The sequence below is a fragment of the Danio rerio genome, chromosome 10 (assembly GCF_052040795.2).
Source record: "Danio rerio strain M-AB ecotype USA chromosome 10, GRCz13ab, whole genome shotgun sequence".
Taxonomy (NCBI): domain Eukaryota; kingdom Metazoa; phylum Chordata; class Actinopteri; order Cypriniformes; family Danionidae; genus Danio; species Danio rerio.
In genome coordinates, this window is record NC_141030.1 from 30,543,230 (window position 1) to 30,559,934 (window position 16,705).

The window sequence follows — 16,705 nt, forward strand, 5'->3', positions numbered from 1 at the left end:
CTAAACGTTAATGAATTTCTTTCTTCAGCTGAACACAAAGAGAGATATACTGAAGAATGTTGAAGGAAAAACAGTCATTGACTTCCACAGTATTTTTATTTCTCTGAATGTCAAACTCAAAGAGGCTGAGGATGGAGAATGTGTTGATAACAGAATTTTAATTTTTGGGTAAACTGTTCCTTTTATTATATCAAACCCTTGTTTTTTTACACCTGTACAGTACTCTGAGGTGTTGTGGTGTGTCATTATAAGGATGCAAATTTTCTTGATCCACCTAGTGAGTAAGCATTTATAACAAATGAGCTCATGTCTTGCTCGGACACAAACCCTGCCTGTGAAGCCCAGCGAAGGGAGGGAACCATTTTGGAAACTCATCATCATGACCATAATGACAGTTTCCCAGCGGACTTAAGTTTGTTTGCTAGATTTAAATGAGCTGACTCATACTTGTGCATTTGAAATTAGTCTACAAACTGTGTCCAACAACTCCAATAACAAAACCACTGACAGTTAGTTTCAAACAATCAGTTAATTAGTCAATAATTAGTTTCATTTTCAGATTTATAATGGAGTTAGCAATGTAAAAAGTTAGCAGACAGGACGAGGTCACTGTCACCCAGGAATATGACTAAGGAGGTCACCGATTTGGATTCTAGGTCATCAGCTGAGCCAAATGTTTGTACTCCCCCAATAACTCACAAGGCACTGCTCCTTCCATCCCATCAGCTGCTTCTGTCTGTTTATCCCTCACTCTCAGACATCTAAAATAGACCCTGTGTAACTCGAAAAATCCCCCTTGCCGACGTCTACTAAAAATACCCACTGTGATCAAGGACTGGACAGTCCCACACTGCTGCTCCAGATCATTAAGTTAAATAAATAATGCTTTTGGCAGCATTGTTCATTATTTTACCCATATAAAAGTTCCAATACACATTATACAAATCCAAAATTAATAACCTATACGTTTATTTCATGATATATCTGACTTCAGCTATTGTATTCTCATTAGATTTGTTTCCCTGTTTGCCTGAGTTGTCATTGCTATAAGTTGTTTGCTTATGTTGTCATAGCAATTCATTGTGACACTGATTTTTATCACATGCTACTAGTTTCTTTCATCAGTTACAATATTTATATAGACCTCACAGCAAGAAGGTGGCTGATTCAAGTCCTGGCAGGGTCAGTTGCCATTTCTGTGTGGAGATTACATGTTTTCCCTGTGTTTCCTCCGGGTGCTCTGATTTGGGTGTATGGCCATACATGATGAATCCGCTCTATAAATACACATTACATTACATCAGTTGTGACAGTTTAGAAATATTCGGTCCATCTTTTCTAATTATGACTAGATTATCTTCAGATTATACTTTATTACAACAAATAATAAATGAGTTTATATTTCTTTTAATTCTTTCAGCAAATATTGCTGATTGTTCAGAGTGATGCAGACAGTTTAGAGGTTTTTTATTTTTTTCTTTTAAATAATTAATAAAATGAATTAGATATCAGGCAGCACGGTGGCTCAGTGATTAGCACTGTTGCCTCACAGCAAGAAGGTCACTGGTTCAAGCCTCAGCTGGGTTAGTTGGCATTTCTGTGTGGAGTTTGCATGCTCTCTTTGCGTTCGCGTGGGTTTCCTCTGGGTTCTCTGGTTTCCTTCACAGTCCAAAGACATGTGGTATAGGCGAATTGGGTAAGCTAAATTGTCTGTAGAGTATGTGTGTGAATGAGTGTGTGTGTGCATGGATGTTTCCCAGTTGATGGGTTGCAGCTGGAAGGGCATCCACTGCGTAAAACATATGCTGGATAAGTTGGTGGTTCATTCCTCTGTGGTGACCCCAGATTCATAAAGGGACTAAGCCAAAAAGAAAATGAATGAATTAATGCATAAACGAATGAATTAAATATCAATGACATTTTTCAAAAACAGCACAAGCCCCATACCTTCCCCATCCCGCCTTGATCATTTAATAATTGTAATTAGTTTGTAGGTTTGTAGATTAAATGAAAAATATATAATAATAATAATAATAATAATAATAAATAAATAAATAAATAAATAAATAAATAAATAAATAAATCTGCAATGGGGCGGAACAATGGCTCAGTGGTTAGCAATGTCTCCTCACAGCAAGAAGGTTGCTGGTTCGAGTCCAGCTGGACCAGTTTGCGTTTCTGTGTGGAGTTTCCCCCACAATCAAAAGACGTGCTATAGGTGAATTGAATAAATTGGCAGTAGTGTATGAGTGTGAAAGAGTGTGTAAAACACATGCTGGATAAGTTGGTGGTTCATTCCACTGTGGTGACCCCTAATGAATAAAGGGACTAAGCTGAAGAAAAATTAATGAATGAATGATAAAACTGTAATATAGATTATAGGCTAATACATCAGTGCATCTCTGACAATAATAAATAATCAAACTTATAGAAATACCTATACAATTGTTTCTAATTTTAGTAAATTTACTTTTACAAACTCTATAAAAAAGTATTTATTTGCTAGCGCCGCCCATTGGTCAAAAATTAAAAGCAAATACCTTAGTTTGTTTATATAGTTATTTAATGTAGTAGCTTTTAGTTGTAAAATCATCATTTTAGATACTTCATGTAACTGCAAAGGAAATATAATTTCACAAAATACCTATTTATAACATGTGTCCTCTTTTGACCTCTACTGGATGCATCTCCTGACCCGTCATGATCAATACCTCCAGTACAGCTCTGAAAACAATGAGGGAGGTTTTTGCATACTGCTGCATCATAGGCGTGTTTGCATAACCCTTCCTACCTACTCCTGCACTTCTTCCTCCACTTTCATCACTTCATTGTCAGACAGCTGCTTTTTAAAAACACTTCATCTCTTGACGCTCCATGACGCGAAAGATGAAGTCCTTCCTCTATTCCTTACGCACAGATGTTGCTTTTTGCACCAAGTCAACTAATTGCAATACACTGACAGTCTGCTCTGGTGTGTGTAACGTGATGCAGTAGTTTCCGTAAATGGTCTTTACTCGATGGCGACAGTTCGGTGGGACTGAACCGCATGAGCTGCTGCTTGTGCTCCTCAGCAAGGACATTTCACTTCGCGAGCCACTTGACAGCCATATATTCGAGTAGTTTTTGTACTTTTTGTGCAGTGGCGGGACGGTAGAAAGCTTATTTCCATGCGCCTGACTTCATTCGCGGATACTGCATTTCCTACAGAAGAATGACTTCGGTGTGGAAAAGGTTACAAAGAGTTGGCAAAAAAGCCACCAAATTTCAGTTCGTGGCTTCGTATCAAGAACTTGTCCTGGAATGTACAAAGAAATGGTAAGTTATGATTTCTTTTCCGTTATAGCGCGCGTGCTTCCTAAATACGCAGTGCTGAAGGGCGGTTCTTCTGACTGAAACGGCTCCATGCGCGCACACTGAAGCTTGCTTTATTTCAGCGCCGTTATTGGAGATAATTCTGAATTAAACAATTAAACACAAGACTGGATATTTGGAATGTATTTGAAACGCACTGGAGAACGTTGACAGTGACACACACACAACACACCCCCACTTCCGCCTCCATCACTAGAGCTGTCAACGCTGTGAACATATGAACATCCATCGTGCTCAGCTAAGCTGAAAAAAGTGCTGCTAATTCCTTTTGTTTTTATTTACCAGACTATCATACGCAATATATTGTGGTACCAGAGTTTAGATATTGATTTAGTATTTTAATTTGAGGGGTGCTGCTTTCCTATCTGTTTAGGTGCTGTCATTGTTGGGTTATATTCAGATATTAAATGAACACATAAAACACAAAAATAAAACATAATGGAAAGTACTTTATTGCTCTTTATAGTACTTTAATGTTCTTTATTGCAACTCAAATTGAGTGTTACCCCAGAAGACACGCAACGTCATAAGATGTTAATATTAGGTTAGATTTAAGTCACCAGCGTCCAAGAACAATGTTATTTTGACATCCAATACTGACGTGAAACGACATTGATATTTTGTTGACTTTGGGTTGTGTTGGAAAGTGACAAAAATCCAACGTTGAGTCAACATCTTAAACCAACTTCATATAAAGTCAAATACTGACATTTATTCATCAGGTATGGCAACCAAAATCCAATGTCTATTAGACATCAATACATAACGTCTACAAAACATCAAGCTGTAACAACATTTGATAGATTTGGTTGATTTTAGGTTGTGTTGGAAAGTGACCAAAATGCAAGGTCTGTCTGGGTTCTGATGTCAACCTGATTTTCATTTCCAAACAGAATGCAACATCCCACAACGTTGAGGTACAATCGTCAATCTGATGTCATGTTGACATTCATTATGTAGTGTTTACAATGATTGCTTGGTCAAACAAGTTTTCAATGTAAACTGCTGAAATAAAAGCATTGGGGAAAAAAGAATTGGATTATTTCTGCTGTCTCGGTCTTATGTAGTTTAATCAGGAGACAGCTGTGCACCAAGCATGGGACAGACAGGGAGTGCTTCTGTCCTCATAATCATTAGAGGCACGTGTCCTTATATCTGTCCTTATCTGTGAACACAAGGAATTCAGTCTGATTGGATTTATAAAAGATGTTTTTCAATCGTTGGTACATGGCAAAGACAAAAGCTCTGTCTTCAAACTAGATCAATGTAATCAAATCACTTTATCATCTTATATAGTGTAACAGAGTCAAATCTTAAGTGCATTATCTGCTACAATCACAGTAATTTATAATCACAGGAAAAGACAATATGCTGAACTCTTGCCAATCAGAGTGTATACTTTAATTATATGTTTCTCATATTCGCACACATTTGGAGTGTTTGAATTTTTTCAGGGATTTTAACTATTGGCGATTTTCTAAAAACAAGTCATGGCCTAGCAAATTAAGCAACCCTCTGTTATGCAATAGCTTGTCATCTGCCTTTAGGAGAAACTGATTCACTCTGTAATTTCTGGCTATTAGTTGTTATGCTTTATCTGAGATTTATCACATCAGAGAAGACTTGAGTCATGTCATTGATTGTGGGTGTTTTCCATTTGTTTACGTGTTTGAATTGCATTGTGGAATTTTACCTCTTCACTCATTTCTTTTAATGTTAAAAAGGTTAACAAAGTGACTTTCATTGTTATTTGCAGTAGTTTGAAATGACATTAACTAGATTGGTTATGTAGATTATGGTAAAAAAGCCAACAATATGAATTAATATATATTATATATTTGCATGCTACTAAAATGTCAATAAAGGTCAAACTGTTAAATTTTCAACATCACAAACCTGACCAAGGTTCCACAATACAGTTGATACTTTTTGAAAAATACATATAATTGACCTAAAAATGGTGGCTGTTATTTGCCAGAATTTCAGTTTAAAGTACAGTAAATCTAATATTAACTACCACATTTCAATAATAATACACCACTGTAAAAGTTTTAAGTCAGTACAACAACAAACAAACAAAAAACCTAATCCTTATTTTCTTAAGCTTTTTCTTGTTCACTCAGCTTTTTAAAAAATCAGCTGCACTGACCTTAAATAATTTTTCAGTAATGCAAAAGTAATTTCGTTTTTTTCTCATGTACTCAACTTTTTTTTCACTTTTAATTGATACGACAGTAGAGAGTATAGACAGGAAAGTGTGGCCAAAGGAGAGAGTGAAAGGATCGGCATAGGAGTCGGACCCCGAGGCAGGAATCGAACTCAGGTTGCCATGAACACCAGAGTGCTATGTGTCAACGCACTAACCATGATGTGTACTCAACTTTACAAAACATCAGTCGCACTGACCTAAAATGTCTGAAGTTGAGTGAATATAAAAACTCTTTTGGAAATTGGTACTAAGAAATAATACATTATCAGAACAAACAAACATAGTTCAATTGAAAAAAAACTGAAACAGAGACAAATGTTAATACAACATTTATTAGACACATAATTAGAAACAGGACAGGTGTTGAAACACACTAATCAAAACATGACAGGACAAACAGGGAAAAATGCTTTGTAATGCTTCACATGTGAAGCATGCCTTCATGTTTTTTTTAATTGAACTATGTTTGTTTGTTCTGATAATGTATTATTTCTTAGTACCAATTTACAAAAGAGTTTTTTATTCACTCAACTTTAGACATTTTAGGCAGTGCGACTGATGTTTTTAAAAGTTAAGTACACATCTGCACCAATGGTGTATGACACATGGCACTCTGGTGTTCACAGCAACACAAGTTCAATTCTCCCCTCGAGGTTTTATGCTGATCCTACCACTCTCTCCTTTGCCCATACTTTCCTATACTCTCTACTATCATATCAATTAAAGGTGAAAAAAATGAAGAGTGCACAAGAAAAAAGAAACTAAAGGAAATGAAGATTATGTTTTGTTGTGTTTTGTTTTTTGTACTGACTTAATTTTTTACAGTGCATATCTCACACATACACAGACAAAAACAACCAAGAGCATGTAGGTGGGGAAGAGAAAGTCATATGATGAGCTAATGATCATCACAAACAACTTTGAACTTGGAAAAACTAAAAAAGAACCACAGCAATGTCAACAACAAACATAAAAAGTGAAGCGTCATGCTAGGAATGTCCATTTACAGTTGTTTAACATATAATTTAGGGTAACTTGCTGTTAACCCAGTTGCAAATTCTCGCTGTAGCAGTTTTACAGCTTTTTACCTTCACCAAAAGATACTTTTGCTGTTTGTTTAAACTACTAATTTAAAATGACCTGAAGCAACACAATTATTACGTTTTTTAGAAAAGCTTAATTGTTTTAGGTTCAATCCACTTAAATTTGTAACAACTAACAAGCTAGCTTAATTCCTTCATGCGTGGTGTCCGACATTTTTAAAAGTGTTTTAAAGGGATATTACGGGCCCTATCATACACTTGGCGCAATAAGGCACAAGATGTGTATTTTTAGACCAGCGCAACAGTAATTTTCACACTTTGCACCACATTATTGAAATACCAAATCCATTTGCACCACTTCATGGCCTCATGGATGCACTGGTCAAAAAAAGGAGGTGTGTTAAGGAGCATTGTTGGCGATTGTTATTTGGAGGAAGTGAAATAGGCCGTGCTGTTGACCAACTATAAGCTGGTCTAAAGTCCTAGGCCAGGGCTATTCAATTAGTTTGTCATGGGGGCCAGTTCATGAAAAGCATCCTAAACGAAAGGCTGGGAGTGATAACACAACTGCAAATAAGAGCCCATATGCTGTATTTTTCCTTAAGACACCCTTGTTGGCTTTTTCTATATTAAAATGCGCTGATATTATGTAGTTTCAAAATACAATATATTTACATTTTATAGTAGACTTTTTAAAAAAAAACATTTAAATGTTGTATTTCAGAGCACAACAAAAGCAGTGCATTGCTGAAGTAGGCTTTTTCTAAATTCATACACATTCAGACAAATTTTGGTTGTACTAATATAGTCTGAAGTATAATCATGGTTTCACGTCTAATGTAAATTCAAACTTTATATTCGGTAAGTATATTCTGCATTCATGCATACATAATCATTTTAAAAATAATGTATCTAACATATCTTTTGTTTACATTGCACTGAAAGGCATGCACAACTCTCATTGTAAGATGTTTTCTACTGCATGCGCCTGGAAAGACGCAAGCGAGTTGCTCCACTTGTGTGTGCATATTGTCATAAGTTCTAACATTAGAAATAACAAACTTGCAAGTGGAAAAAACGTGATATGGAAACGGCCGCTGCTATAGTTAATCCTGTGTGTGTGCGTATTAGCCTCGGCTTACATACTTGGACTTTTAAACTAACGCACAGTTGGCAACTTGGCATAACTTTGTTTAATTGCAGCAGTTTCGTTTTGTTCAGTGCAACAGAAATGCAACTTAGAAGCCTTTACGAATAATTAACTGTGATGAATTAAAGCGCAGTTAATAGTGAAATCGGCTAATCGTTGCATCCCTATTGACGTTATCAATGCATAGTACAAAAGGCCTTTTCTACAAACACATCCAAATGTTTTCAGCTGCCCTCACCACTCGCTTATGGTGACTCACGCTCTGCGCAGCCTCTGCAGCTTATGCTGTATTGAACAGACGCACGTCACTTCATAACTATAGCGGCTGTTTTTCGACTGAACTAAATTTATTTTTGATGTCTTGGTCACACTGTTTGGAGGGCCGGAACAAATTGCAGGCCGCCAATTGAATAGCCCTGTCCTAGGCTAATGGATGTCTTCTGTGGAGTGCGTACAACACCATTTTCTTATCCACAAAATTAAAGGAGTAAAGTAAAGAGTAAAAGTAATTTAAATAGAAAGTAAAGAGGCTAAATGGAGGAGGCTCATTCTTTATCCTCGTGCTGCAGATGGTGTGTTTAACTGTTTTCTCGCTAGTAAAGCTTTTAGTTTTTCCACTTACAAAGTCCACCATGTAATTAGTGATTGCGCCATGGGGTGACGCAACTGACTGTTAAAGGGAATGGGAGATGAGACTGATTGGTTTAATGAATGTTAAGTTCAAAACACACCCATAACTCATTAAGAGAATAAGTACAACCCTGTTAGATCAATGCAACGAGACGCAAACTGTAATTTTACGTCCTTTATTTAGCAAAAGTGGATTCGGGCATGCTCTTAATGCTTTTGGGCCATCCGCTTTAGACTTTGCGACTAGATCGTTAAAATAGAGCTCTATGGTACAGAAGAGAGCACTATACTGAAGTTTTCAGCTGTCATATGAAAGAAAAAAACGTAAACGTCACATCTTTTTGATATTCCGGGCAAGAAAATATCAAGTGCTTGAATACAAAACAGTCCGCAGACAACCTATTAAGTCTGTGAAGGTCACATTTTTAAAGTTTTATAACACGCTCTTGGCATTTCCAATAAGAAAAGGTGATTAATGCCTGTAAATTTCCACGTACAACCCCTTGAACTTTTCAGCGTTGTTATTGAAAAGGAAGCATGGGTTAATAGTAAACCTGAACTATCATAATTGTTGTTATCACCTAATGAGCTTTCAGCTGATGCGCTCTAGATTGTTTTGCAACACAATGAGGGAAGAACATTCTGTATCTTTTCCACATCTGCACGTTTTCTCATGCTGACCTAACCACATGTATTAAAGGACTTTCTTAAAATCACTTTCTCAAAGCAATGGAGCAAGCAGAGTGTTTCTGGCAAAGAGAGAAAATCTATTTTGGAGGACACGTCTGATCTTGTAAAGCTTAAGAGATGGTTTACAGTATAGTTGTGATTTTCATATACCGTCAGTGGGTCAAAGTCTGTAGATGTTACGCCACAGCTGTGAAGGGTGTGTGTGGGGCTGATATTAGACAGCTGAAAGATAACTCAGCAGTAAAACTTGAACAATGTGTGTTACTTTTGGCACGTGTGTGTTTATTTCATGTCAAAGTCAAATCAGCTGTCTTTTAGAATGAAAAATACAGAAAGGGGACTCATGTTTCCATCCCGGGCTGGTAATCTATTTTTACATCCATCTGCTCCTCCTAATTTATCCTTTTAGACCGTTCTGCCCTGTTACTATTACTAGCTGTAACATAAGTAAGAGCTTGGTCTCGCTTCTCTTTGTGTAGCGGTTTGTGCTGCTACTGACACATATATTAAGTTTACTGTCGCAAGCTTCAATGTGAGCAATGCTGGAGAATCCAGTTGTACTGTGGCATTTATAGATGGCTCACATTCGTTAGAAGGTATTTTTAATAATTAACTCCTTGACTAATGTTTTTAAAACTGTCTGAGCTTGTTTCTTTTGTGGAACACAGATGTACACTTAAATATTTGTAGATTAGCAGTTTTTTGTATTTTGTGATTCATGTTTTTATTTTCCCCATTTATTTATGCTTTTGAATTGCATTATGGGACCTTGATTGTTCTTCCAATAACTTTTAACCTTGAAAAGTAAAAAAAAAAAAAAAGGACTTTGATCACAATTTTAGGAGTTTAAAGTGATATATTGTCTGGTTTGATGTTGTAAATTGTGTTGCAAAAACATTTTCTGTTTTATCATACATTATATTATTTAAAACAACTAAAATGTAAAAAAAAAGTTCATTTTTTAAACTGTAAAGTTGAATTTTTAACATCAAAAGTCGACAGAGCAGAGATCAAGGTCCTAAAATGCAATTCACAACTGCAAATAAACAGAAAACACTTGTGAATCAGAAAGCGGGGATGAGAGTAATGTTGGACAAAAGTAGCAAATCGATTTTCTCAAAACCCTGACAAGTCAAAGCCCTGATTTTGGTACTGTGAGTACAAAAAGTCAATTAGTGTATTGGTTCTTTTTTTTCTTATTACAAGTTTCTCTTTTCATGTTTCACACAAATGACCAATCTGCAGATTATTTAGTGTTATTTAGAGTTTTTCAGTTAAAAAAGTAAATCAGGTTTAAATGTAAAGAGTTCCTGTGGAGACGAAAGTAACACTGTGATTTATGTCCCACTGCTAAAATTCAGACCTTATTTTTTACTTCCATATTAGAGTTTGTGCTTGGATTTAGTTTTTTTCTTTTTATTAATTAAAGTTTTAAAAAAATAATAGAAAATACATTTTGCATTGTTGGTTTGCTTTTGAAACATTTGATGGATCAGAAATTAAAAATGAAAATGCCGTTTTAATTTTTTTCTGCAAACATAAAGGACAAAATATGTTTGCAGTTAACATTAACAAGGTCATAGTCAGATGTATTTAAAAAAACAAGATTAAGCCAGTAACTCTAGCGGTTTGTTGTGTTACTTTTGATCTACTCGTGTGTTACTTTCGTCTCTGCTTATGGGGTCAAAAGTGTTATATTATAGTTGTTCTACTACATTGATTCAAAATAACACTTGATATTGATAGACCACTCTTGTGAGTTAGTTACCACAGCAAAAATATATTTTTGCTAAAAACATTCTTATACAATTAGGTTTTTATTAATAATTTGTCTAACATATCTTTTGTTTCTATTGCATTGTAAGGCACGCACATCTCTCACCGTGAGATGTTTTGTACGGCATGCGCCCGGAAATACGCAATTGCGTTGCTCCGCTTGTGCGTGCACATTGTCATGTTCTTACATTAGAAATAACAAACTTGCAAGCGGAAAAGATGTGATATGGGAATGGCTGCTGCTATAGTTAATCCGGTGTGCGTGCATATTAGCCTCTGTGTACATACTTGGAACTTTAAACTAGCGCACAGTTGGCAACTTGGCATAAGTTTGTTTAATTGCAGCAGTTTTGTAGAAGCCTTTACGAATAATCAACTGTGACGAATTAAAGTGCAGTTGATAGTGAAATCGGCTAATCGTTGCATCCCTATTGACGATATCAATGCATAGTACAAAAGGCCTTTTCTACAAACACATCCAAGTGTTTTTTGTTTTTTACTGGCTTAATCTTGTTTATTTTAAATGCGTCTGACTATGACCTTGTTAATGTTAATTGCAAACATATTTTGTCCTTTATGTTTGCAGAAAAAATTCAACAGCATTTTCATTTTTAATTTCAGTTCCATCAAATGTTTCAAAAGCAAACCAACAATGCAAAATGTATTTTCTACTATTTAAAAAAAATGGTAATTTCGTCCCTTCTCTCCTTTAGTATTTTTACAGTGTATAAACATAATATTCTGGCCAGGAATGGAGAAAAAAGTTGTTAATGTGACCTATATTATGTAATTCAAATGACATGGGTTTATGCGATAATGTGAGTGAAATAATTTTTGCTAAAATTTAATTTTGTGTGTCAAGTAAGATGTCGTAGAACATCATAAGCTCAAACACACACACACAAAAAACTTTTTTAAAAAGTGTCTTTATTTGGTATCAAAAATCCTTTCCACAAAATTATATAAAGCGTCATTGCCATTTTCAACATTGATGATAAATATAGTACAATTATTATTGTTGATGTTGTCTACAATCTGCATATTAGAATTATTTAGAAGGATCAAGTGACAAAAGGCTGCAGTAATGGCTGCTAAGATTTCAACCGTCATCACAGGAATAAATTACATTTTTAAACATATTAAAATAGAAAACAGTTATCTTAAATGTTGATAATAATATATTGTACAATATTATAGCTTTACTGTATTTTTAAATATAAAAATATGACTATAGTATAGTAATAAAAAATATATAAAATTATAATTATAAAAATTATAAATATACACGAATATCTTAAAACATAAACAATTTGCACAAATATTAAGTACAAATATTTAACAGTAAATAAATAATACATGTATTTTAATAATAAATAATTGTAAAAATTAAAACTAATACAACTAATACAACACTAAAAACTAGGTCATTGAAATCAGAAAAAAACATCCCAAAATTTGAAACTGTAGCATAAATTAAAACACAATGTTGTTGAGTTGTTTTGCTCAACTGTTTTTTTTTTCAGCCTAAATGACAACCCTTATATCCTGAAACACTGCCACCATTATTAAAGATTAACAGCTGTTTGTAAACACACAGCGAGACTAACTCAGTGGTTTGCAGATCAGAGGCTGTAACCCTCCTTGAGCTCTGAGCCAAACTCAGCTCCATCACGTGACTCTGCCGAGTTTCCTCCAATTCATATTACAGCAAACACGACACTCGCCAAACGGCTCGGAAGTGCACAATGGCCTCACATCTGAACAATTCACTGCCAAAGGCCAAGTTTATTCAGGAAACATGTGCCAGAGCAGTAAATACAGTGCACACGCGGTAAAGATGATTTCCAGTTGTTTGCTTTTAAAGCTCCACTTTTATTGATTTGCATGGTAATATTTGATATGATGTTTTGCATAACTGTGTGCTGTAACTTGCAATGTTTATGCCTCGATCTTTTTATTATTATTATGGGTTATTTTACTTAAAGCCATCCCTAATAAATTTAGTAAAAAAACATATTTCCCATATATATGTTAATGAATAGGAAAAACACATTAAAATAAAGAGTTTTCAGAATTATTTTAATTACAAATCCTTCGAAATCCTTTATTAAGCATCATCACAGCCGTTTTAGGATTCATAAGAATGTTTTGTGATCAAATCTTCATATTACAAGGATTTCTGAGTGATCATGTAATCTTGAAGGCTGAAGTAATGATGCTGAAAATTCAGCTTATTAAAGAAGATTTAATTACTTAAATAATATATCAGAATATTTAGCCATTTACTGTATTTTTAATCAAATAAATGCAGAATTAGGAAGTATAAGACACTTTTTAATATCATGAAACCTGTGAAAATTCTGCAGTGAGCATAAAAAACAGAATTGCATGTAATAAACAAAATACAGGGAATTATGAAAGGAAAAACTATCCTGCTAGAACAGAGATGCCCAAACTAGGGTCTGCGGGCCAAAGTTGGCCCATGAAAATCTTTGATTTGAAGAGAAGAGAGTAAAAATGAAGGGGAATGAAATTGTCTTTTCTAATTTAACGTACCATTTTGTGTTACTGTTGAGCTACAAAAAAGCAAGCTTGAGTTAAATATTTCAATTAAATAAAGTGGATCATATTAATATGAGCGTGAATTGAACTCTTTTGTGTTATAAATTAACTTGTTTGTTTTTATTGTAATAAGTTAATTATAAAATGTACAAAATCATATGCATTAGTAAACCTAATATGATTAAAGTAATGCTTTCTATTTATTTTATATATAATTTAAAATTTAGGAAATAACCCATGACAATTATTTTTACTATCGGCCCACAGCCCTCAAATTATATTTGGCATTTGGCCTTTTATAAAAAACAGTTTGGTCACCCATTTGTTTGAAGAGTAAATGACAGAAATACACTAAACAAATGTATATAAATAATATACATCAAAGTTTTCAATAAAATATACAAGTATTAAGGTAATATTAAACCACACTAAACATAAATATGTTAATGAAATAAATAAATAAACATTTATTTTAATGCTGAAAACATCAATCAAAGAAGAGTCAATTAAAACAAGACACGTTTTAATACACTGGAAAGCCCAAAAAGTTAAGGTAACTCAAACCATTTGAGGAAACCGATTGCAACAAATCATTTAATTTCAAAAGCTAATCCTAATGAGTACTGTGAACTTAATCCATTTGAGTAAAAGAAGCAATGTGAGTACAGTAAAACCCAGTAAATAAAGAGAACTCAAACCAACTGAGTACTGTAAAACCCAGTAAGTTAAGGCAACTCAAACCATTTGAGGAAACCGATTGATACAAACTGTTTGAGTTAAAAAACAAATCTTTATGAGTACTGTGAACTTACTCCATTTAAGATGAAGTAATGAGGTTTTTATCTAACTCAGTACCCTCAACACTAAGTTTAAAACTCTTTTCAAATGAGTAGAATTAACTTTCATTCAATTTTGAGTTCACTACTCTCATTTGATTTGTTGGGTTTTACAGTGTACTGTATGGAATTACATTTAGTACATGGTAAAAACATTCTTGCTGCTTAATTGTTTTTAGTTGAATCAAATCAACTTTTCTAGTCATCTCAACTTACATCAGTAAACTGTTGTGTTTTTTTACTGCAAAACATATACACAAACATGCTTAATCATCATGGTAACTCTATAAAAGAATTGCTTCTTGACTTTTTATACATCTTCACGTGGTAGCAGTGCAGTAATCGATAGCACATGTTCCAGCGGACATTGAAATTGGTTTAATTTGGCAACAAGTTTCATGCCTCAATCAGTTATTTGTTTGTGGTGCTCGTTTTGCAAACAGAACGTTTCTTCAGTCTGGATTGGTCTTGAATGCGAGGATTTGCATCATGTGCTGGTGTTTTGTGTTGCTTTGAATCAGTTGGCAGCATCTATTGATTCCGTTTCTGCTTCTGGGAAACACTGGGAGACAAGATCACAAGCTCTGCCTGTAGCTTTCTGTGGAGAGACATACACACACACACACACACACACACACACAATGGCACTGTGGCTTTTTCAGGATCATTTTTCATATAGGCTTTATATTTACATGCTGCTATTTTAAGCATGCTAGGAAAAGTGTTGGTCTGGTTGTAGAAGTCTGCATCAATAGTCATTAAAAACACGTTATTCAACTTCCACTCAGCACATTTCTACAATTCTTTTATAGGCAACCAGACAAACTGAGAGTGGTGTGGACCAGGAGGAACAGACGCATTTGCTCCAAGGTACAAAGAAAAGCGAGCTTTAATTGTGAATAAATGCATAAATAATACATGTAAATATACAGTTGAAGTCAGAATTATTAGCCCCCCTTTAAATTTTTTTTCTTTTTAAAATATTTCCCAAATGCTGTTTAACAGAGCAAGGAACTTTTCACAATATGTCTGATAATGTTTTGTCTTCTGGAGAAAGTCTTATTTGTTTTATTTTGGCTAGAATAAAAGCAGTTTTGAATTTCTTTTAAAAAACATTTTAAGGTTACTAATATTATTAGCCCCTTTAAGCTATACTTTTTCGATAGTCTACAGAACAAACCATCATTATACAATAACTTGCCTAATTACCCTAACCTGCCAAATTAACCTAATTAACCTACCTTTAAACTGGATAGAAGTGACTTGAAAAATATCTAGTCAAATATTATTTACTGTCATCATGGCAAAGATAAAATAAATCAGTAATTAGAAATTAGTTATTAAAACTATTATGTTATTAGAATTTATTGAAACTATTGTTTAAAAATGTGTTAAAAATCTCTAAATTTAAAAAAATAAACAGGGGGGCTAATAATTCTGACTTCAACTCTACACATAATGTTTTTTCAGGAGATTAGTGTTATATAATAGGTTATATATAATAAAAGGTGTTATATAATAATGAATCATGTCATATTTTACCATGATTTACAGGAAACATCCACTAAAATATCATTCAGTCAAATATTTACCTACTGATTATTTAGCAACACATTAAAATACTAATTATTATACTAATTAAAGAGGACATATTAAGCCCCTAGAGTGTGTATGTGAAGTTGCAGGTCATTATAACACTAAAATGTTTTTATGTAACTCTTTGAAACTGCCCCTTTTAGTTTTTGATCCAAATTGTGCTAATTTGGAGACTTTTCAAAAGAGGGCGGAGCTACAAACATCTATATGTCAGCATAGCGCCAGCAAAGTGGCTTCTTCTAACTCAGGGCTGTCTATGCTAATGAGAGCGGAGCTTTCCCATTTGATGACATGTGCAAAGGGAGAATGTCAATCAAAGTGTTTCTGCAGACTGTTTTAATCACTTGTGATTATAAAAAAAACTGATTTAATAAATTTTCACTAATAGAGGCTGGATATATTCACACTATGTAGGTACACAACTGTGTTTAAACACTATGTGATTTTTGCATAATAGGTCTCATTTAATGGTGGTAGCTGTATATCTTTACACTTTACCACTAGCCTTCAAACAACACTAGGTTTTACTTATTTGTCAGTAAGAGGTTTTTGGGTATTTAAAATATGATACAATTAGTATGATCATGTATTATCTATCAAATGTTACTATTTGCAGGTCATAATAAGTGTGATGTTTAATTTTTACATAAATATATTGATGGTTATTATTATTATTATTATGGAACATTTTATCTCATATTTTGCATTTTGTTTTCATAAAAGCTATTTAAAACTTTAAAGTAGACATTTGACTTGCCCTTAAGATTTTTCAGTGTATTTCAAATCATAGTTATGTTCAATATGTTATAAACACATGCCATTTTTGTATATCTGTGTGTGC

At 34.1% G+C, this 16,705-nt stretch overlaps 1 protein-coding gene across 50 annotated transcripts in view; it reads left to right on the forward strand.

Annotated features, from left to right (window-relative positions):
* The first annotated feature begins 2,960 nt into the window (after nt 1–2,960).
* Nucleotides 2,961–16,705, forward strand: part of ehbp1l1b (EH domain binding protein 1-like 1b) — a 54,244-nt gene continuing 40,499 nt past the window's right edge. For all 50 annotated transcript variants that reach the window (XM_087270709.1, XM_087270710.1, XM_087270716.1 and 47 more), the window contains exons 1-2: nt 2,961–3,315; nt 15,081–15,138. In XM_087270709.1, coding sequence (XP_087126835.1) covers nt 3,212–3,315; nt 15,081–15,138 — 162 coding nt within the window. In that variant the 5' untranslated portion in view covers nt 2,961–3,211. The remainder of the gene's footprint in view (nt 3,316–15,080; nt 15,139–16,705) is intronic.